Genomic DNA, 24,577 nt, shown 5'->3' with positions numbered 1-24,577 from the left:
TGTGCTCGACGCTTCAATCATTGGTATGTTTTCATCTACAAAACCATTCTGGGTATCACTCCATCTTATCTGTCTTGTCTTTTAACAAAGAAACAAGGAAGTCACAGTCTTCTTTCAATGAATGTTCTGCAATTTGTCGTCCAGAAGGCTTGGAATAATGTAACCCTTGTTACATTAAATGAGTTTAAAGCTTCTGTGAAAGGATTGCAGTCTACATTGTCTGTATGCACATGTGTTACGTGAGCAAGTTTTAATGTTGTAAATGTGATGTTTTATGTGTTGTTTACTGTTTTTATTGTAACCTTGCTACTGCCCTTTTGGCCTGGTCTCCCCTGGAAAAGAGATATTTGATCTCAATGGGATTTAACCTGGGTAAATAAAGGCTAAATACAAATAAAATAAATAAAATAGGTAATCAACTGTTTTGTCAGTGTTACACATTACATTTCTAAAATCTTTGCTGAGCAGTTTGTTACCAAAATTCACTCGTATAGTTAACATTTCACTTCAGACTGGAACATTTCCAAAGGCCTTAAAAACTGCTGTCATTAAGCCCCTCCTAAAAGAAGAGTAGTCTTGAAGCCACAGTACTGAAGAACTATTGGCCCATATTAAACTTGCCATTTTTGGGCAAAGTCCTAGAAAAATGGGAGACCAAGAGCCAAGTGACTTGCTTCTGTTCAACAATGTGTTTGATATTTTCCAATCAGTCATTAAGCCCCACCACAGCACTGAAAACGATCTGATCAAGGTGATAAATTGTATCCGCCTTAACACAGATGCAGGAAAAGTCTGAGTCTTGGTTCTACTAAAACTGAGCGCTGCCTTTGACATAACTGACCATACTATTTTAATACGGAGGTTAGAAAACTGGGTGAGGGTATCTGGTTCTGTTCTGAACATACTTTGTATGAAAATATCTATTATTTTAATAATAATCCCACTTTGTGGAAATTCATTTGGCACGATCATGTCTGGAACCAATTAGTCTCGAAAAAGAGGGAAGGCTGTAGTCATAAACGGGGGCGCTATCGCACTCAGCATTAAGGGTTGGAATTGGGGGTTAAATCACCATGAATGATTCCTGAGCGCGGCACCGCTGCTGCCCCCTGCTCCCCTCACCTCCCAGAGGGTGATCAAGGGTGATGGGTCAAATGCAGAGAATAATTTCGCCACATCTAGTATGTGTGTGACAATCATTGGTACATTAAATTTAACTTTAAAACATTGTGAGCTGTTGGGTATTGTTGGTCATATACCAGCAATCCCACAAAGTCAGTATTAAAGAACATAGAGTTAGCTTATTCATCCTAAAATAAGAGATGTGGAATGTGGGTCTAGTTTGTCGATTTAGTTTATTTATATCAAACAGAAAATGCCAGATACAATGAACGAGGTCAAGACACAAACTAGGCCAGGGAAAACACAACCCAAATGGGGTTCTCAAAGGAGGACCTGCCATTTTTGATCTGATCTATATCTGTCAGTGTAAATAAGACAAGGGAAGGGGGGAGACCTTCTTGAGCCCATCCACGATGCTCCAACATGCTCTCCCTTTTCATGACAGCGGTACATTTTTGCTTCAATCAATCACACTGTGCAATGAATGTAAGATGGCGAATCTGACATTGACAGCTGCTTGGTTAGTCTTTATGAGACATAAACGACACGATGAGAAGGGTTATTTTGGGCCTTCCGGGATCACCTTCATGTTTCTAGCTAAAAATAATATCATACTTTGGCGTTCCTTTTTTTTTAGCATTTCAAGCATTTCACAAGCTCTTTCATTGCTAGTTCCAGAGATGGTAAACAGAGTTAGCAAAGCTCTTTATATTCCCCTGTATAATCAGTCCTTGTTAAAGGAGAGATGAGGGGCTCTTTAAGGATGAAACGAATTCTTGTAACAGCAGGGAATATAAATGCAATATTTTCCGTGTGTGCTAAACAACGGCGCTTTGGACAGCAAATGTAAACAGAGCCTGGCGATGAATGCCTGGAGGAACCAAGCAAGCAACATTTGCCTCCTTGCAGCATTGAACATGGCAAAGAACACAAAGCGTCACAAAAAGCAGGTGATATTTAAGTGTACCCAATTACTGTGTTCCTGTTTGTCATTGTTATCCAATGCAGCAAACCTGGGATGAGCCAGACAGAAAAAGCTACAAAAAAATGATAAATGCTTAAATCTTACCAAAAAAGTGCACCACAAAGCCATTGTTGTAACCATAGATGTTTGTAGCAGGATCTGACTGAAACTGAACAGTGACATCAGCCATGGACGTGTAGAGCTTGAAGTGAGGGCGTTTGCCGCTGTATTGACCAAGAATGTTGGCGGACAGGTCATCACCGTCGTAGAATGTCAGGAGGTCATTTTTACCCAGGTTAAGTCTGTGAAAAACAGGAAAATTGTTCACATTTTTTCTGCAAAGTTGATCAAATCAACACCGTTTTATAAACACTAAAAGGACACTTTGATGACAATAGTGCAGTTGGAAGAGCCTCCGAAACCCCCACGGCTCCAAAAGAGACAAGCGGTAAAAGATGGATGGATGATGGATCCGAAACTAAGTAAACACTAAAGGTTTGTGTGTATTAAAAAACATGCAAACTTGAGAGCACACGCAAAGCTAATAATACCCAGCAGGCACAACACATTGATACAATGTTGATTTTACATACATGTCCTTTAAAACTGACTTTGAAACAACGTTGCAAATTAGTTGTATTTGTAAATTGAGACTACGTCGATGTCCAACGTTGGATTCACTTTGTTGGTTGGTAAATTACCACATTTGAATTGTAAAATCAATGTCACAACCTGACATTGAAAAAATGTCGTCAAAAAGCATGTTGTTTCAACGTTGTATTGGTGTTGTTTTTGGGATATTACCAAAATGCAATGGTCATATCAACCTCAGAATCAAACATTGAGTAAACGTTGTCAAAAAGCATGTTGTTTCAACATTAAGTATGTGGGCTCCATCTAGTGGTATGCTAAATAATCACTTAAATATTCAAACAGATAAGATAAGATTGTTTATTGTCTTTGCACAAGTATACACAGTATAATAGTTCAACAACATTTTAGGCATGGATTCCATCCTCAGTGCAGAACGGGTAAATAATAGGAACAATTTTAAGAAAATAAATAAATAAATAAATAAATAAACTGGAATCTTATACAGTCATTATAAAAACTTGACATTACAGCATGTTATTGCACACGTAAAATAAGTTATATTAACAACGTTGATGATTGCACTTGTGCATGCAATGGCACAATTACACAGTAACATGTTTGTATTTAACAGGAATATGGCCCAGTTATAAAAACTGTCCCTCAGTTTATTTATTCCTGTTTTCAGTACCCTGACTCTTCTGCCTGAGGGTAGCGACTGAAACATTTGGTGTCCTGGATGTGTACTGTCTTTTAAAAATGCTGCGTGCCGTTGCCGGGCCGCTCGATTGGTACCGGGCCACAGAATAATTTTTTATTAATTTTTAAAATACTTTTTATTATTAAATCAACATAAAAAAACACAAGATATACTTTCAATAAGTACACCAACCCAAAAAAACTCCCTTTTTCATGACCGCTGCGGGACAAATTATCAAGCGTTGACCGGTCCGCAGCGACAAAAAGGTTGGGGACCACTGCTCTGGAGGTCCTGTAGGGAGGGGAGAGGGTGCCCAATGATTTTTCGGGTGGTGTTGATTCTTGGTAGTGCCTTTTTGTGTGCCACGGTGCAGCTGGTGAACCACACAGAGATATAATACGTCTGCACACTCGCAATGGAGCAGCGGTAAAATACAGTCAGCAACTCCCTCTTCATGTTGATCCTCCTGAGGACCTTCAGGAAGGAGAGCCGCTGTTGGGCCCACTTCACGACCGCCGAGGTGTTGGAGCTCCATTTGAGGTCTGCGTCCATGTGCACACCCATGAACTGAAAGCTTGCCACCCTATTTCCACACTCCCCGTTTATGTGGATTCGCTGCACATCAGTCTCCTTTTCCTGTAGTCCACAATCACCTTCTTTGTCTTAGAGATGTTGAGGTCCAGGTTATTATTATAATAATAATAATAATGGATTAGATTTATATCGCACTTTTCTATTGTTGGATACTCAAAGCGCTCACAGAGAAGTGGGAACCCATCATTCATTCACACCTGGTGGTGGTAAGCTACATCTGTAGCCACAGCTGCCCTGGGGTAGACTGACGGAAGCGTGGCTGCCAGTCTGCGCCTACGGCCCCTCCGACCACCACCAATCATTCATTCATCATTCATTCACCAGTGTGAACGGCACCGGGGGCAAGGGTGAAGTGTCTTGCCCAAGGACACAATGGCAGCGATTTGGATGTCAATAGGTGGGAAGCGAACCTGCAACCCTCAGGTTTCTGGCACGGCTGTTCTACCCACTACGCCATATCAGCACACTACCTCAACAGTCTCCGAACCCCCCACCCACATGATCGCCTCCAGAGATCAGTCCCACTAAAGTAGTGTCGTCTGCAAGTTTGACAATGCCATTGTCTGGGTGAGAGGTGATGCAGTCTTGGGTGTACAGAGTGTAAAGCAGAGGACTCAATGCACAACGTTGTGGAGAGCCGTCATTAAGGCTGAGGGCTGTGTAAAGATGAGGCCCGACTCTGACTCTCTGCACAAGGCCTGAGAGGAAATCTCTGATCCAGCAGAAGGTGGTGACTGGGCACCCGATTTCCAGTAGCTTGGCAGTTAGTATGCTGCAGGGACTATGCTGTTGAAGGCAGATCTAAAGTGGACAAAGAGCCACCCAGGTTGTAGATGGTGGTGTGAAGCGCTGTGCAGATAGTGTCCTCTGTCGATCTATTAGCTCTCTATGCAAATTGCAGTGGGTTAACTGTGGGAGGGAGGTAGGAAATAAGGTGACGTTAAAGTAATTTCTCAAATCACTTGAAATGTTTCCAAATTAAGAAGAAGAAGAACCAAGATAGACATTCTGAATTAATTTCATCAATCCATTAATTTTCTAGATAATCTTACTTATCTCACCATATGAAATAAAACTTACTTCACTAATTATTATTTATCGATTTTAGTGTTGTTACTTATGGAGTATATTTTGTATAATTGAGAACAGGAAGTGAATAAAAGTTTTAGCAACTGCTAAGTAAAGGAAACCTTGAATAGATTTACATCGACCACGACTTAAACAAGTAGTAAAACTTATTCGGGTGTTACCATTTAGTGGTCAATTGTACGGAATATGTACTGAATTGTGAAATCTACTAATAAAAGTTTCAATCAATCAATCAATCAATGTTGAATAGACAAACTGGAAATTGTGATGTATCATGTTATTTGCATGCATGTTTGAAATAAACACAAACTCAACTCAACTCAACTTCATGGTCATGGGTATCAGAGCAACTGGTTTGTAGTCGTTGAGACTGCTGATGGACGGCGGGATGATTATGGCGGACTTCAGGCATGATGGGATAAAGGACTGGTACAGTGACTTATTGAAAATTCTAGTAAACACCCTGGCCAACTGGTCTGCACACTGTTTGAAGACTGGTCTAGTGGCATTCCTGGTGTTTACTGCCCTTAGTGTGCATCTCGCCTGTTGTTTCAGCACCATGAGGCTGACGCTATTAAGTTGTATTGGTTGAGCTACCACTTGCTGGTGTCCATCCAACTCAAAATGTGCTAAAACATTGTACAGCTCTTCTAGCGCAGCGTCGCCCTCAGCCGTGGTTGTAGTGCTGAACTTGAAGTGGATAAGGAGCTGGAGTCCCTGCCACACCTGGCGTATGTTATTGTTGGCAAAGTGGTCGTCAACCTTCCTCACAGCTGACTCTTCTCACCCGGGACACAAAATATTCTCCCCTCCCCCCTCAAGCAGGAGACTATGGTCCATCCAGACCCACACCTCCCGCCACCTGAACAGTTTTTTCCCTTCGGCCATCAGACACATGAACAATAGCAAGATCTGATAGCTCAGTTACAGCTCATCTTATTGTATTCTGTGTTTTGTGTATTTTATGTTGCACGATTGCGCCAGGTAAAATTCCTAGTTCAGGTGGCGGGAGGTGTGGGTCTGGATGGACCATAGTCTCCTGCCTGAGGGGACAGGGGAGAATATTTTGTGTCCCGGGTGAGAAGAGTCAGCTGTGAGCCGACCCACACGCCTCCTGGTCCTAGAGGAGAACAGGTCCTGGAGGGGTGGGAGTTTGCAGCCAATCACCTTCTCAGCAGCACGTACGAAGCACTGCAGTCGATGCTTGTGGCGCCGGGGAACCACACGGTAATGGAGGAGGTGAGAATGAACTCGATGATTGCTGAGTAGAACTGCACCAGCATCTCAGTCTGCACTTTCAGTTTTTTCAGCTGCCGCAGGAAGTACATCCTCCGCTGGGCCTTCTTGATGAGGGAGCTGATGGTCAGCTCCCACTTGAGGTCCTTGGTGATGGTGGTGCCCAGGAAACGGATAGAGTGCACAATGGAGACGGGGATGGGAGAGTCAATTAGGGTGAGGGGGGATGGTGGCGCTGTGATTTTCTCTTCATCCTAGCCTCTGGTGAGGGCGGTTGCATTCTCCGTTCCCTGCTTGCTCTCTTTGTCTTTGTCCTTGTCTGAACTTTTTAAAAGCCTCTTTCTTTGCGCTGTCCTCTAATCCAAATTTCAATATGAATATGATCAGCTGGACTCTTGACGCGATTGACACAGTCTTTTCGACAAGAAAAAGAGGTTCGGGGGAGCCCGGCTGCCCTGATGGAACCATCGCTGCGGGTTACGTGCGGGACTCCTGGAACTCATGGAGGATCATGTGCCTCTCAGCTCTTTCCATCGAGGACGTCGAAGACATCTACCTATTTGGAGCAGTGGTCACGGGGCACTTGCTGTTTGGGCTGGGCATTGCTCTGGTGTATCGACAAATTCGGAAGACGATGGAAGCCCCTCAAGGGGCCCAACGGCTATTCAATGCAATGGAAGGATTGGGTCGGGCTGTGGAAACACAAACTTGTGCGATTTCTGAGTTGAATCACAAAATGGATCTCATCTTGGAAAAGTTTGCAGAGAAGGAATAATTAATTGGAACTGAAAGAGATCCAGCATGGACAACAGAGAAGATAAGTCAATATTTTGTCTTCTCGAAGGAAAACAACTTTTTATCTACGATTTGGACTCCCTGAATGGCCTTGGCATGGAACAGGCTGTTCTGAAGGAAATCTCCCAAAGACTCCTCAAGATAGACGCTTTTGACCTTCCTTTTTGTCAACAACATCTGTAGCCGAACATTATCGGCCTCAGCCATACAAAACATTCACCACCTTTCCCGAGTTAATTGGGCATATACGCACACACGACCCCTACCCTTGAATCAACAGCCTCACCACCGCTTATCTCCTCTGGGGTTGTGGATGGCTGAGCGGTGCTATAGAGCGAACAGCGGGCCTGCGCAAACCCACCCCTCCCTCTGTTGCAAGTTGGTGTGATATATGTATGTTTAATGTGTGCCATGCTATTTGAGTTTTTTTCCTTGGACTCAGGCTAGACCTCTCCTGAGGGTCTAGCCTTGGACTGATATTTTTTTACTCCCCCCCTCTCCTAATGTCACCATTTTCTTATCTTTTTAAGGAGCGCTGTAACCGGCTGATCCGTCGGCGGTCTCGTCTTGTCTCCCCCCTGTAACGTATGTCTGCTCTTAGCGGGACTGTGCCGAAAATGTAATTTCAGTTTTGATGTGTCTTCTACATGTTCGAACGGACAAATAAAAATGATTCTGATTCTTCTGATTCAGATTCTGAAGTCCATGATCATCTCCACAGTTTTCTGGGCATTCAGCTCCAGGTTGTTGAGGCTGCACCAGGACGCCAGCCGGTACATCACTCTCCTGTAAACTTGTGCAGCTTTACCGACTGGTGACTGGAGGTGCAGCTGTTTGTGTACAGGGAGAAGAGCCAGGGGGAAAGTACACAGCCCTAAGGAGTACCAGTGTTCATGGATCGATTGTCTGATACAATCTTCCCCAGCCGCACGTGCTGTCTTCTGTCCGTCAGGAAGTCATTGATCCAACTGCAGAGGGAGTCGGGCATGCTGAGCTGGCAGAGCTTATCTCGTAGCAGTCCAGGGAGGATGGTGTTGAAGGCAGAGCTGAAGTCCACAAATAGGATCCTGGCGTGGGTTCCTGGGGAGTCCAGATGCTCCAGGATGAAGTGGAGGGCCAGGTTCACTGCATCATCCACAGACCTGTTTGCTCTGTAGGCGAACTACTGTGGGTCCAGGAAGGGGGCGGTGATGTCCTTGAGGTGGGGCAGGACCAAGCGCTCAAAGGACTTCATGACCACAGACGTCAGTGCCACCGGCCTGTAGTCATTAAGTCCTGTGATCCGAGCTTTCTTGGGGACAGGGACGATGGTGGAGGTCTTGAAACAGGACGGCACGCGGCATAGCTCCAGAGAGGTGTTAAAAATGTCAGTGAAGACAGGAGCCAGTTGATCCGGACAGTGTCTCAAGGTGGAGGTGGAGACACCATCAGGCCCGTGGGCCTTCCGCGTGTTCAGCTTCAAGAACTGCCGGCGTACATCCTCCTCTCGGATGGAGAGGGCCTTTGGTGAAGTCCTGTGATGTTCTTGGAGTCCGTTAATGTCCTTAGAGTCCTTTAAGTCCTTTAACTTAGGGCTGGAGTTGATGGTGGGAGGGAGTAGAGCTTTGATGAGCTGAAGGGGACTCGTTCAGGCACTCTGTTGCTTTGGTCATTGCTACGGATAGTTTGGTGGCATCCAGTTATGCATCGGAACCGTGAGTAAAGAAAATTGTTGTCAGTATACATTAAGATTTTTACATCATTGCCGACGTAAGGTACATCATTAATATAAAAGCTGAAGAGCAGTGGCCCCAAAGCAGACCCTTGAGGTTCCCTTTGTAACAGGAACTGAGCGGAGTAGTTTTGTTGTGTAATTTTTACACGCTGGGAGCGATCTGTGAGATAAAATTGAAACCAACTGATAATGTTTGTGGAGAACACCTTACATAGATCCAGGAAAACAGTCCCTTCCCCTGTCTAGGCTGCATTTGATCACCTCGAGGAAGTAACATCAAGATGTGTCGGTGGAGTGTTTGGATCGGAAGCCAAACTGCAAGTTGAATAACATATTTCTATTATCAAGGTGCTCAATCAGCTGTTTGGCAACATTTTTTTGAATACCTTTAGAAACAGTAGGAAGTGTACTGATAGGTTTATGGTTCTTAATGTCGTTTTTGTTTCACGATTCGAAAATGGGTGTTGTAATTGTGGTTTTGAAGGAGGATCTGAATACACATTCTCTTAAATGAATAATTATGTACTATATGGGTTTTTATGATAAAAAAAACAATACAAACTACTTGAAGTCTGCATTTTTTGCATCTTGAGCACTGCAGTACAGCCTTCCTTTCATGCATTTTCAGCGGTTAAAAATAAAGAAAAAAACTTGGTGTCTGTGTAGCTGCACAGCACAACTGCTTCTAAAATGCCCACAAATAGTGGTACATGTCTCCTTGTTTGAAAACATAGCAAGCATGGATGTGCACTAAATGAGTGTCTCCGTGGTGATGTCCCGTATGTTAAACGCAAAATCCACATTTAAATAAAGTGGTCTCCACCGCTTTTTAATTGCAAACGCAGTTTTAGCAGATTACTCACAACATGCCCACTAATAAGCCAAAGTGATTGTGATGAGAACAATGAAAGACCTGGATCAGTACAAATGAACATAGTGAGTGCATTTTTCATTTTCTTTTTTTTCTTTTTTTGCTTGATAATTGGATCTCCTGTAAGGAACTCATGACTCTTTCTTTCAAGACTAAAGCCCTATCAAGTGTTGATTACACAGAACGTGGCACATTTGATTTTCAGAATGAAGTGGATCCAGAGACTCATTTATTTAAGCATGTTAAGGATTCTTGCCAGTATTATACTGAGGAACAACTTGATGACGCAAGCATAGAAAATACATTTTCTTTGATTCATTTTAATTGTAGAAGTCTACCAAAACACTTTGCTAAAATCAAAGATGTTTTAGAGTCCCTTAAAGGTAGATTTAAAGGCATTGCTTTATCTGAAACATGGATAAAGAAAGACAAGGAGGTTGATCTGAAATTAAAGGACTATGATCTGTATGTCACTAACAGAGACAATAGGACTGGAGGAGGGGTGGCCCTCTATATATATAATGAACTTAAATGCAGACCAGTTAAATGTATGACAATGGCCATAAATGATTTACTGGAGTGTGTAGCTGTTGAGATAGAATTACAACTAAACAGAAACATTGTTGTTGCATGTGTATATAGAAAACCAGGATCAAAAGTGGAAACCTTCATGGATAAATTAGAGGAAATGATTAATGGTTTAAATAAAAATAAAACTATTGTAATTTGTGGAGATTATAATATTGATCTTCTAAAGGAGGATTCACATAAACAAACATCAGATTTTTTAGAGATATTATATGAAAAAGGGCTGTACCCATTAATTACAAAGCCTAGCAGAATAACCACAACTAGTGCAACCTTAATAGACAATATCTTTACAAATGTTTTAGGGATTCACATCACTACTGGGTTAGTGATAAATGACATAAGTGATCATCTGCCTATATTTGCAATATTTGACTATCAATTCCCTAAAAGAACATACTATCAAATACTTAAGAGGAAAAGAAGTGTCAACCATATTAACAACTTTAGGGATGACCTATTAAAACAAGAGTGGAAAGAGGTGTACACAGACGATATAAATACTGCCTATGATTCTTTTCTTAAACATTATATTACTCTGTATAACAAGCATTGTCCTGAGGTTCCATGCAGATCTAAACAAAGGCAAAATAATGCACCTTGGATGACAAACAGTTTGAAAAATGCATGTAAAAAGAAAAATAGACTTTATAAGGAGTTTATCAAATCAAGAACAGAGAATGCTGAAAAACGATATAAAAACTACAAAAACAAGTTGACCAATATATTGAGACAAGCAAAAAGGGAATATTACAAAAGAATGTTGCATGAAAATAAAAATAACATAAAGGCTACATGGAATATTTTAAATAAAGCAATAGGGAATAGGACAAGGCGAACAGAACTACCTAGATGTTTTAAAAAAGATAATATGTTAATTGAAAACAAAGATGAAATTGTCAATGAATTGAATCAATTCTTTGTAAATGTAGGACCTAGCTTAGCAAACAAAATACCTAGAGCTAATGATCAATCAGGGGATGTCTGGAAAAGGGAAAATAGGGTTATGCAGTCAATGTTTCTTAGTGAAGTGACTGAGAATGAAATATTATCTGTGGTTTACAAACTAAAAAACAAGACCTCAATAGACAATGAGGGCATTGACATGAGTATAATAAAAAACACAATTGATTGCATCATTAAACCATTGCATTATATAATTAATTGTTCTTTTAAAGTAGGAGTTTTCCCAGACAGTATGAAAACTGCTAAGGTTATACCTATATTTAAAACCGGAGATAAACATACATTTGGTAATTATAGACCAGTATCTCTCTTATCCCAATTTTCAAAAGTGCTTGAAAAACTGTTTGTTAATAAATTAGACTGTTTTATTGAAAAACATAAATTATTAAATGAAAATCAGTATGGATTTCGATCAAACAGGTCTACGAGCTTGGCCATCATGAACATTATTGAAGAGATTACAACTGCAGTTGATCAAAATAAATACACAATAGGAGTGTTCATTGATTTAAAGAAGGCATTTGACACTGTAGATCATCAAATTCTCATTTCTAAATTATATACTTATGGAGTCAGAGGAGTTGCACTGGACTGGTTAACCAGTTATTTACATCAACGACAGCAATATGTTGAGATCGATGATCATAGGTCAGAATGTATGAATATTGAATGTGGAATTCCACAAGGTTCGATTTTAGGACCCAAACTTTTTACTTTATATATAAATGATATTTGTGAGGTTTCGAAAATTTTACAGTGCGTATTATTCGCAGACGATACAAATTTATACTGTTCAGGAGATGACTTGAACATTTTAGCCAATAATATTAAAGAGGAAATGGTTAAACTAAAATTGTGGTTTGATATAAATAAATTATCTTTAAATTTGGAAAAGACTAAGTATATGGTATTCGGTAATAAAAGAAAGATGGAAGTTAGTTTATCCATAAACAATGTGAAAATTGAGAAGGTGTCTGAAATCAGATTTCTTGGGGTCATCTTAGATGAAAAGTTGACATGGAAAGCTCATATAATGCATGTGAAAAATAAGGTATCTAAAAGTTTATTTATTTTGAACAAGGTTAAATATAGTTTTCCATACAGCACAATGAGAATGTTATATTGCTCAATTATTCTACCTTATTTCAATTATTGTGCAGAAATATGGGGAAATACATATCATAGCAACATAATGCCTTTATTTCTTTCACAGAAAAGAGCAATTCGAATCATTTTTAAAGTAGGATATAGAGACCACACAAATCCACTCTTCATTAGGTCAGGATTACTAAAACTAAAAGACATTGTAGAATTGAATACACTATTAATGATGTTCAAAGCGAGAAATAAAGTTCTTCCGAAGGACATACAAAAGTTATTTGTGTTCACATCTGAAGATGAAAACCACAGAAGGCCGTATGACTTTAAACATCCAAGAGTGCGAACAAATTTGAAACAAATGTGCTTGTCTGTTGTTGGTGTGAAAGCATGGAATTCTCTAAACAAAGACTTAAAAAGCTGTAAGAATATATTTGTTTTTAAAAAGAGTTACAAAAAGAGAAAACTGAAATTATATCAAACTGAGTTTTGATTTAGATTGGACGTGTCATTGTGAAAGTGCTTAAAGGAAAATGCAAAAGTATGTTGGAGTTTGGGTGTTGGTGGAGGGAACGGTTATAAAGTCATCAAAAATAATTGGTGTTAAAAAGGGGGCAGATAAATATAAGAATATTATTCTTCCATCTGCTCCTTTCTGATCATGGAAATGTATAAGAAAGAAAAACAAAAAAAAAAACAATGATAGTGTCAATTGTACGTGGCTTGTAAATATGCATTTTCATGAAAGGAATAAAAATAAATGATGATGATGAATAGTACATGCTATTTTATAAATTGCACACACTGTTTAGTACTTGATACTTTTTGGTGTGTATTCAAAATAAGTAGATGTGTTTACATAAAACAAACATGTTTAAATGAACAAATGTTATGGAATGCTGTGACTCCTACACGGTAGCACTCACAGCTGCCATCTATTATTACCATGGTTCTAGGAATAATTGTATCACCAGTTGATTGGGATACAGTTAATGAGCTTCCAGGCCTCTGTATAACTACAAGTAATATTAGCACTAAAACAGACTTTACAGAGTTATTCAAGTCCCCAAAACTATAATTGCAGATCTCCAACTACCAGACAATTGGGTGGGACCAAACTGGGTAGTTTTCTACTCTATCATTTTGGATTTGGTGATAAAATAAACTCTCTCTTTCTTTCACAATTACTAAGTGTGTGTAGTAAATTATTTTACCCGCGCACATACAAAAACAGTCCAAGAAAACAATCTGCAGTATATGTTGTTGTTATGATACAATATACATACAATGACAGCTAACACCAACACTAACTATCCAAATGGCTATTATTAACTCATGCCCTTGTATGTGTTACATACGTAGTTAGGTCATAACGTCCTAGAAGCCAGAAGAGGACGGGATATACTGTGCAAAATACATTGGAAAATTACCACGCTCGAGACGGTAAATGTTGAAAACAGCCCTTTTAAGACACGAAGAAATTCAGTTTATTTGCTGATATTGAGGTGATTATTAATAAATTAGGGAAATTGCTCCACACTGTGAATGGAGACACAAAGAAAGCTGCAAGCCGCTTGTCAGCCAAGAGCCTAAAAATAAATAGTGTCAGCCAGAGGTGATCTGCGTTTGTAATCGGCTTTAAAAGGCATTGATTGACAATGGCGAAGTATATGGAAATTGAGAATACACAAGGGGAAAACGACGAACAATTTAAGAATTTATGAGGGGCCGTTAGGGACATTATTCAGAATTACATCTTAAATACATTACTGAAATGCTCTCACATAAACAACTGAAATGTTTTTCTCTCACACACACTATTGAAACACTCTTATACACAATTCTGATACACTCTTATACACACTACTGACATGCGCTCACATAAACAATTGAAATCTTTTTCTCTCACACACTACTGAAAAACTCTTATACACACTACTGAAATGCTCTCACATACACTACTGAAATGCTCTTACATACACTACTGAAATTCTTCACATACAGTACTGACATGCTCTCACATACACGACTGAAATGCTCTTACATAGACTACTGAAATGCTCTTACATACCCTACTGAAATGCTCTCACATACACTACTGAAATATTCTTACATACACTACTGAAATGCTCTTACAAACACTACTGAAATGCTCTTAAATACACTGTTGAAATGCTCACACATACACGACTGAAATGCTCTTACATACACTAATGAAATCCTCTCACATACACGACTGAAATGCTCTTACATACACTACTGAAATGCTCTCACATACACTACTGAAATGATCTCACATAAACAACTAAAATGCGCTCACATAAACAACTAAAATGTTTAACTCTAACGCACACACACACCACTTGCGTGTGAGGGACAACAATTTTAGTAGTATGTGTGCAAGGATTTCGGTTATATGTACAGCATGAGAGCATCTTACCAGTGTGTGTGAGAGCATCTTACCAGTGTATATGAGAGCATCTTACTAGTGTGTATGAGCGACATTGCATTCCGGTTCAGGTCACCAATAATGCCTGCTCCTTTTCATTTTTTTTCCCTTTTAAAGCCAAGTTGTTTGTGAACAAAATGTCTGCCTAACTGCCGACAAGTAGCTTAACCGAGGCAGGAGCTCTGCTTCATAATTATAGGGCTTCAGCGGAGAATATAAGAACAATTTGAATGCAACAAGGGTCGAGCTGCCGCCGTGCGTTGCACCTGCGTGCCGCGACACCTAAGCTGCCACACAGCGGTGCTTTGTCCTCCCGACACCCAAGCAGCCTGGAGCACTCGTTCCGTTGCGATAGTGCACGGCAGCATTATCAAGCGCAACCTTCTACCTCATGGACATCGGGGCAAGAGGAGGAAAAGGTAATTAGACATTATTTATTAGTAAATGATTGTTGAATCCAACGGAATGTAAGGCAACATGGTATTGTAGCCATTGAGCAGTTAGCCTTGTGTGCCTCCACTACAAACAAGTTAGCAACTAGTGTTTCTGCGGCTCGTAAGAGTCTCACATCTATTGCAAACTTGCCGTTTGTCTCGGAGGAAACGGAAAAAGTACACTGTCAAATCAGCTAATAATGTTTGTAGAGTTGTTGCTATGGTAACATGTCAAAATGTGATTCACATCGTGGTACGTCGGTCGCTGATCAAATAGTAATAATAATAGATTACATTTATTTAGCGCTTTTCTTTGGACCAAATAAGGGGTTCCCAAACTAGGGCCTGCGCCCTCCAACGTCCAACATCCGGCCCTCTGGAATTATTATTTTTTGTATTATTATTTTAAATTTGTCTTTTCTAATCCATTTTTTGATGTCCCCTTGCCGCTCAAGCAATTCATATTGTCTAAAAATGCATTTTCGTATGACTTATATTGTCTTAGCTGTTTTCATGTGATCTAATTGTTACATTCTTATTTCAGAGTCACCATGCAGCTGCATGACCGTTTCAACAAGGACGGAATACACAACCTCCGGATTCATGGAACTTCTCTGCACGCAAAGATATTGTTTGGGATATTCAATAAATATATATTTAACATCTTTTTTTTTGCTCCAAAAAGTTTCCTTATGACTTATTATTCATATACTTTTAAATGTTTCTTGTAGTCAGACAATAGACATCGTTTGTCTAAAATTATAGTTTAAGTTATGTGTTAATATTTACACAATGCCCCTAACATAAATACAATAAGCATAAGACAAAAAATTGTGTAGCACAAACATTTGGGACAAGTTTAGGGAGGTTTTGACAAAGTGTGTGTGGTGATGGTGGGGGGCTGGATGACATCACTAGTCAGAACATGCATTTTAAAATAACTTAAAAACCTCAATGTTAGAAACACGTATTTACAGCACAAATATATTGCAGTGTTATTTTGATATTTGCAATAATAAAGTGGGCAACTTCATACAGGTCTGTGTAACAGGTTCTATTTTTATTTATTTTTTACAAAATGTTTAAACAAAACCTTAATTCGCAGAATACACTGCACAAGTGAAGAAAACATTTTAACAAACCATATAATCCCCATGTTGTTCACTGCATAATGTGCAGCATTAAAAAGAAAATGTCTATTCCATAGTTGCCATCATTTTCAAATGGGTTAACTTGTTGAAAAATGTTCATTGTCGTCTCACTAATGTTTACATACATCTATGTGGAATTACAATGTTATTATTTGTCTGGAGTTCAGGTAGTGGACCTTCTTCATCAATGCCATAGTAGTTGTCAGCATCAAAATGCTGCCTATAGCTGGATGCATTATTAATGACACCTGAATGCCACAGCTAAAGAAGTGTTTGCCCCCGTTGCGTTGAGATGGAAGCCAACTTCCATGAATCCAGAGGTTGTGTATTCCGTCCTTGTTGAAATGGTCATGCAGCTGTGTGGTGTCTCTGAAATAAGAATGTAACTGTTGCGATCCGTGACTTGGATCTTCACGTGTTTATTTTTCCATCTTTGTTTCATTCTCCGTCCGACCCGTTTATTTCCTGTTTTGTCCATCGCTATGGTTACTCCCTAGTTCACCTGCTACACTCGGTCCGCACACCTGCTTCAGCTAATCACCCTCACCCTCCTTTATAAGCCAGCCTCTTCTGTTTATTCTTTCTGGGACTCTAATTTGCTCACATGCAACAAGTAACGTCAGGTAAGCCACCTTATTGTCATCTTTAGCTCACATGCTAATCATCTTTGTTTTTACTTTTTGTGCCATCGTGCCAAGTCTTAGTTCTTTATATTTCCTAGCTTTCACGCTAGCGTCTTTTGTTTCCCTTTTTATTAGCTCCAGTGTTTTTGTTCAGAGTTCACTTTTTGTTAATAAATGTGTTAGATCCTACCTTTGTTGTGTTCTTCGTTTGACGCATCCTCGAGGGAATCGAACCCGGTACCACGATGCCGAACTGGCGTTACAGTAACAATCAGATCACATGAAAACAGCTATGACAATATAAGTCATACGGGAAAATGCATTTTTAGACATTATGATTTGCTTGAGCGGCTAGGGGACATCAAGAAATGGATTAGAAAAGACAGATTTAAAATAATAATACCAAAAAAAAAAATGTGAGCAGTTATAGGACGTTGGCGGGCCGTGACCAGCCCGCGGGCCGTAGTTTGGGGACCCCTTATCTTGACCAAATAAAAGCGCTAAATGAATGTAATCTATTATTATTACTATTCGATCAGCTACCGACGTACCACTACATGACTCACATTTCGACATGTTACCATAGCAACAGCTCTGCAAACATTATTAGCTGATTTGACAGTGTACTTTTTCTGTTTCTTCCGAGACAAACAGCAAGTTTGCATTAGATGTGAAACTCTTAGGAGCCGCAGAAACACTAGTTGCTAACTTGTTTGTAGTGGAGGCACACAAGGCTAACTGCTCAATGGCTACAATGCCATGTTGCCTTACATTCTGTGGGATTCAACAGTCATTTAGAAATAAAAAATGTCTAATTACCTTTTCCTCCTCTTGCCCCGATGTCCATGAGGTAGAAGGTTGCGCTTGATAATGCTGCCGTGCACTATCGCAATGGAACGAGTGCTCCAGGCTGCTTGGCTGTCGGGAGGACAAAGCACCGCTGTGTGGCAGCTTAGGTGTCGCGGCACGCAGGTGCAACCCACGGCGGCAGCTCGACCCTTGTTGCATTCAAAGTGTTCTTATATTCTCCGCTGAAGCCCTAAAATTATGAAGCAGAGCTCCTGTCTCGGTTAAGCTACTTGTCGGCAGTTAGGCAGACATTTTGTTCACAAACAACTTGGCTTTAAAAAAATAATAAAAAAAATTAAAATGAAAAGGGGCGGCATTATTGGTGACCGGAACCAGAATGCAATGTCGCTCATACACACTAGTAAGATGCTCTTATAAACACTGGAAAGATGATTTCATACATATAACTGAAATCCTTGCACACATACTACTACAATTGTTGTCTCTCACACGCAAGTGGTGTGTGTGTGTGTGCGTGAGAGTTAAAACATTTTAGTTGTTTATGTGAGAGCATTTTAGTTGTTTATGTAAGAGCATTTCAGTAGTGTATGCGAGAGCATCTCAGAAGTGTATGTGAGAGCATTTCAGTAGTGTATGTAAGAGCATTTCAGTAGTGTATGTAAGAGCATTTCAGTAATGTATGTGAGAGCATTTCAGTACTGTGTATGAGTGTTTCAGTAGTGTATGTGAGAGCATTTCAGTAGTGTATGTAAGAGCATTTCAGTAGTGTATGTAAGAGCATTTCAGTAGTGTATGTGAGAGCATTTCAGTAGTGTATGTGAGAGCATTTCAGTAGTGTATGTAAGAGCATTTCAGTAGTGTATGTGAGAGCATTTCAGTAGTGTGTATAAGAGTGTTTCAGTAGTGCGTGAGAGAAAAAAACATTTCAGTTGTTTATGTGAGAGCATTTCAGTAGTGTGTATAAGAGTGTTTCAGTAGTGTGTATAAGAGTGTTTCAGTAGTGTGTGTGAGAGAAAAACCTTTCAGTTGTTTATGTGAGAGCATTTCAGTAGTGTATGCAAAAGGTAATTCTGAATAATGTCCCTAACGGCCCCTCATAAGAATTCACCATGAGCTTCATGAAAAAGCTTCCGTCTGTTGGCTATGAAACAAACCCATTTAAGCGCGAACACCATACTTTTTTGTCGACTTAGTGGCAGGTCTTAACATATATACAGTTGGACATTATTAGGAGTAGTTTTTTAACTGAATACCATAAGAGCAATAACGTGGGTCAAGTTTGTGTCATAGTTCACTGAACTGAATTAGTCCTCTGACTCACATTTGGGATGTGTGTTAGTGGATACATTTGCCTTCAGATATATATATAGTGTGAAGAAGATTATTTGGTTAAAGCTTTGTTAGAGTAGTGAGAAGTGATGAAGGCCCATGACCTGTGATTAACACAGAGTTGAGGTTGATGAATAGAAACAAACATTCATACCCACAACCTCACCACGTCATTTCCCATCTCTTTCCACAACAAATCTCACCTAAAATCAACAGGATGAACCATATCAGTTGTACTTGGCCACACATATCTCCTATAGTCATTTATTTTGTGTCATCGCCAGCATTCTAATGCAGCTTTTAGCGAAAACCTGCTCTAGTGTGTCACTTGATGGACCAATACTTTATTTGCATCCTGTATACTCATGGCTCTGTTTTCCGAGGCTTCAGGCCAATAAATACAAAATGTGTGAATATGTGGTTTGTGAAATATGCTGGCGCGACAAATGGAATAAAAACATATTTCAGTCTCGCTGAAACACAAAACAGAAACTTGCATAACAGCACAAAATGAAATCCTGCCTTTAGTTCGTTTTACTACAATATATGCAAATTCCCAGCTAAAATACTCACATATGCAGGGGTGATAAAAAGTAACATAATGAAAAAAAACTTTTATAATTTTTTTTAAGATCACATGATATCGTTTATGGTTTACCTTGTATTCCCTGACTTTGACACCTACGAAGGTGTAATATGTTTTCTCATTCTATTATTGGTCAAAACATTAATGCAGCTATTACGTCAATGACTTGTTTTTGCGGAAATATTTTTCTAAGAATCAATCAAAACCACATTTTAATTATGAAGGAATCAGTGCAATAAAAACTAGTCATATACAAACCCCGTTTCCATATGAGTTGGGAAATTGTGTTAGATGTAAATATAAACGGAATACAATGATTTGCAAATAATTTTCAACCCATATTCAGTTGAATATGCTACAAAGACAACATATTTGATGTTCAAACTGATAAACATTTATTTTTTTGCAAATAATCATTAACTTTAGAATTTGATGCCCGCAACACGTGACAAAGAAGTTGGGAAAGGTGGCAATAAATACTGATAAAGTTGAGGAATGCTCATCAAACACTTATATAGAACATCCCACAGGTGTGCAGGCTAATTGGGAACAGGTGAGTGCCATGATTGGGTATAAAAGCAGCTTCCATGAAATGCTAAGTAATTCACAAAGAAGAATGGGGTGAAAGTCACCACTTTGTAAGCAAATTGTCGAACAGTTGTAGAACAACATTTCTCAACGAGCTATTGCAAAGAATTTAGGATTTTACCATCTACGGTCCGTAAAATCATCAAAAAGTTCAGAGAATCTAGAGAAATCACTGGACGTAAGCGATGATATTACGGACTTTTTATCCCTCAGGCGGTACTGCATCAAAAACTGACATCAGTGCGTAAAGGATATCACCACATGGGCTCAGGAACACTTCATAAAACCATTGTCAGTAACTACAGTTGGTCGCTACATCTGTCAGTGCAAGTTAAAACTCTACTATGCAAAGCCAAAGCCATTTATCAACAATATCCTGAAACGCTGCCGCTTGGCTGGGCTCGAGCTCACCTAAGATGGACTGATGCAAAGTGGAAAGGTGTTCTGTGGTCTGACGAGTCCAAATTTCAAATTATATTTGGAAACAGAGGACGTGGTGTCTTCCAGAATAAAGAGGAAAATAACCATTTGGATTGTTATGGCCGCAAAGTTCAAAAGCCAGCATCTGTGATGGTATGGGGGTGTATTACTGCCCAAGGCATGGGTAACTTACACATCTGTGAAGGCACCATTAATGCTGAAAGGTCCATACAGCTTTTGGAACAACATATGTTGTCATCTGAGCAATGTTATCATGGACGCCCCTGCTTATTTCAGCAAGACAAGTGTTACAACAGCGTGGCTTTATTAAAAAAGAGTGCGGTTACTTTCCTGGCCCGTCTGCAGTCCAGACCTGTCTCCCATCGAAAATGTGTGGCGCATTATGAAGCGTAAAATACGACAGCGGAGACCCCAGACTGTTGAACGACTAAAGCTCTACATAAAACAAGAATCGGAAAGAATTCCACTTTCGAAGCGTCAAAAAATAGTTTCCTCAGTTCCCAAATATTTATTGTGTGTTGTTAAAAGAAAAGGTGATGCAACACAGTGGTGAACATGCCCTTTCCCAACTACTTTGGCAAGTGTTGCAGCCTAAAGATTCTAAGTTAATTATTAATTGCAAAAAAAAATAAAGTTTATGAGTTTTAACATCAAATATCTTGTCTTTGTAGTGCTTTCAATTGAATATGGGTTGAAAAGGATTTGCAAATCATTGTATTCCGTCTATATTTAAACTTTTTTCGGACCACAAGCCGCTATTTTTGTCCAATGCTTTGAACCCTGCAACTTACAAACACATTTTTCTCTGCCAACGGCCATAATATTTTGTATTTAGCAAAACATTTTCAACACCGACAGAGACACTTAAAATGTGTGTTATTGTTTGTGCTATGGCACCACCTTTTTTGGATGAGTTCGCTCACTGCAGGAGCTGCAGGCTGAAAATGTACTTCCTATTTTGTTCCTTGAACCGGAAGTATATTGTATTTCGTGTACGATTCGTCTATATTGTTTCTGCCTGAAAGGATTCTTCATTCATCACTCCAAGCAACGTTCGTAAGTTTTACAATATAACTAAAAGAAACCACTAGACCGTTCCAAGTGTGATGTCTCTTGGAGTGTTTTCATAAAAATTAATACGTGCTATCTTAATGCAATCAAGCTAGCGTCACTTGCATTAGCAACTATGCCAAAACGTTTACAAGTATCTGTGTTAGTATTAGTAGGTTACAATAGAATTATTTTTGTATTGTTTCAGTTTTGTAAATTCACCAAAACGTCACCGTGGAGTTATTAAGTCTGTTTAGCTCATTGAAGAGCAAGCATCTGCAGCTAGTGGGTCCATGACAATGACTTCTGTTTTGTCTGATCAGCCGTTTTGAAACAATTAAGGTTTTTTTTTGGTAAATAAACATTCACAAAATCTTTCACACTCATATATATCTGCGACTTAATAGTCTGGTGCGGCTAATACATCTAAAAGTATTGTTTTCTTTTCAAATTTTGTGAGTATGGCTTAAATAACGGAGCGCTCAATAGCCCCGAAAGTACGGTATGTTTCCCAGCGGCCTGTCAGTTGTTTGACTTCTGACGTTACATTCAAATTAGCATCATACCAATTTTGCTGAGACACTTTTTTTAATCGGTCACAGCTCCATCGCCCCAGGTCACCACTCTGTCACTGTGTGTGTGTGTGTGTGTGTGAGTGACGGCAACCAAAGTCATTTGGTCCCACCTGATGGTTTGCATGTATAAATCTTAAGATCACAAATAACTATTTGTTTGAATAAACTACCTGTTTTGTATTTTTTTAAAGTCGCTGTTATTGTTGCTATTTCTTTTTCTTTACGAGACACCGGTCAATAGAATTTATTGCACAAAAAAGAAACACTGCTGCCTTTCATCTGCCAAAAACATTTCAGTCGGATATTTGAGAAAAGTAACAAAGGTAAAGAGCGTCTATAAACGTTCCTTCTGATGGGCCTCTTAAATTGCCACCCAAATACTTCTAAGTCAGACAAAACATGCACTTTGCTTTTGTTTTACACTTCTCCAACAACACAGACACAAGCGAGGAGGTTCAGTCAAAACTTACCGCCCATCAGTGGATAAAAACTACGAGAAAAAACTGGCCTCTTGACAGCAACATGGCATTGACTTGACTGTCACGCCTCCAGGCTCATTTCATGTTCTCCCTTCTACTCATGAAAATAGCAATTTTCTCTCACAAGGGGAAAAGCTATTTTTTAAAAGACTTTCATTCTATCTCCAATGCTGTGTGTGTGCTCGAAAAAGAAAATGTGTTTGCTTGTTTGGCATAACAGTGGCATCAGGTCTCTATACTTTCCACATGCCTTTTAAACCTGTCAAGTTGAAAACACTTAACATTATCCAGAACACTTAGAATCTAAATTGCTTTCAGTGTCATGTGTTTAATAGGCAAAGCTGTAATTTCTTCTCATATTTGACATCCAAATGAAACTCCAGCAGCTTGCAAGTAGGAGTGTAATGGTGACAACCTCCACTAGAGGGCTCTCTAAACACAATACTGTATGTAATGTAATCAAAAACTCTCAACAGATTTCCCCATTGTGTAATATTGTACAACATTTTCTTAAACCCTCAACTGCTGTGTGGTGCAGGTGGAGATATCAGCTGCAAGCTCTCTCTGCCGCCATGCTAATTAGCCAGGAGCCAGCCCTCCTATTTGGCCTAAATTAATCAGTCCTCATTATGCACGCCGCTCCTCTGTCATTTCCAGCACAGGCACAGTGATGAATGATAATATGGAAAATGTTCTCATTAATGTGGGGGAAGTGTTGGCACACCTTTTTTTCTCTCTCTTTTTAATGAGCCTGCACTCATCCACAAGAGCCTTTTGTCACGTCAATATGTGTGACAGGAGTAAACAAACAGATTATTTGACACAAAATGTCACCCTCTAATTTTAACCCATTGTAAAGATAAGCAGAGGCTACAAAGGTCTTGCATGGCCAACTTTGAGATACACCACAGCTGGCTAAACCGCCACTTTGAGGGCACATTTTGATGAGGCTGCATCAAAACACCTGAAGGACATCTTGTAAAAGGCACTTCTACATTGAAAACCCAACTTGTTTCCTTTACCACCCCCCAACCCCCCGGATGAATGGGTTAACTAAATATCACCTAATGTAAATGATAGTATCACACGGGCCCTGTAATTATGACAGCAATGGCACTTCAAAAAAAATTATGTATACAGGTAAAATTTCCCCACAAAAAGACAGTAGTGATTTAAAGGGGAACATTATCACCATTTCAGAAGGGTTAAAACCAATAAAAATCAGTTCCCAGTGGCTTATTTTATTTTTCGAAGTTTTTTTCTAAATTTTACATCTCCCGGAATATCCCTAAAAAAAGCTTTAAAGTGTTTGATTTTCGCTATTTGTGATGCCACTGTCCATTTCCCTGTGACGTCACATAGCGATTCCAATACAAACAATGGCGAATAGCACAGCAAGATATAGCGACATTAGCTCGGATTCAGACTCAGACTTCAGCGGCTTAAGCGATTCAACAGATTAAGCATGTATTAAAACAGATGGTTGGAGTATGGAGGCAGATAGCAAAACCGAAATTGAAGAAGAAACTGAAGCTTTTGAGCAAATAGCTATTGACGCTATTCGGCGTTAGCATCGCCTGTAAAATGTGCAGACCAACCGATCAGGACTTTCGCATTGACACTGGATCAATAAGTCAATAACAACAAAACTCACATTTGTGATTTCGTTGACTTTATCGTTGGGAATGCATCTGCTTTGAGTGTCGCAGGATATCCAGACATTCTTGTCATCTC

General features: G+C 39.6%; 1 protein-coding gene across 6 annotated transcripts in view; it reads right to left on the bottom strand.

Annotated features, from left to right (window-relative positions):
- LOC133551266 (seizure protein 6-like) overlaps positions 1-24,577 on the bottom strand; it is a 282,658-nt gene that overhangs the window by 10,970 nt on the left and 247,111 nt on the right. For all 6 annotated transcript variants that reach the window (XR_009806459.1, XM_061897798.1, XM_061897794.1 and 3 more), the window contains exon 10: positions 2,192-2,388. Coding sequence is in view for 5 of the 6 variants with exons in the window: in XM_061897798.1 (XP_061753782.1) it covers positions 2,192-2,388 (197 nt within the window). In the remaining variant the exon portion in view is untranslated. The remainder of the gene's footprint in view (positions 1-2,191; positions 2,389-24,577) is intronic.

The sequence above is a fragment of the Nerophis ophidion genome, linkage group LG04 (assembly GCF_033978795.1).
Source record: "Nerophis ophidion isolate RoL-2023_Sa linkage group LG04, RoL_Noph_v1.0, whole genome shotgun sequence".
Lineage (NCBI taxonomy): Eukaryota > Metazoa > Chordata > Actinopteri > Syngnathiformes > Syngnathidae > Nerophis > Nerophis ophidion.
Note: the sequence above shows the minus strand (reverse complement) of the source record. Positions and strands in the feature narration are given on the sequence as shown.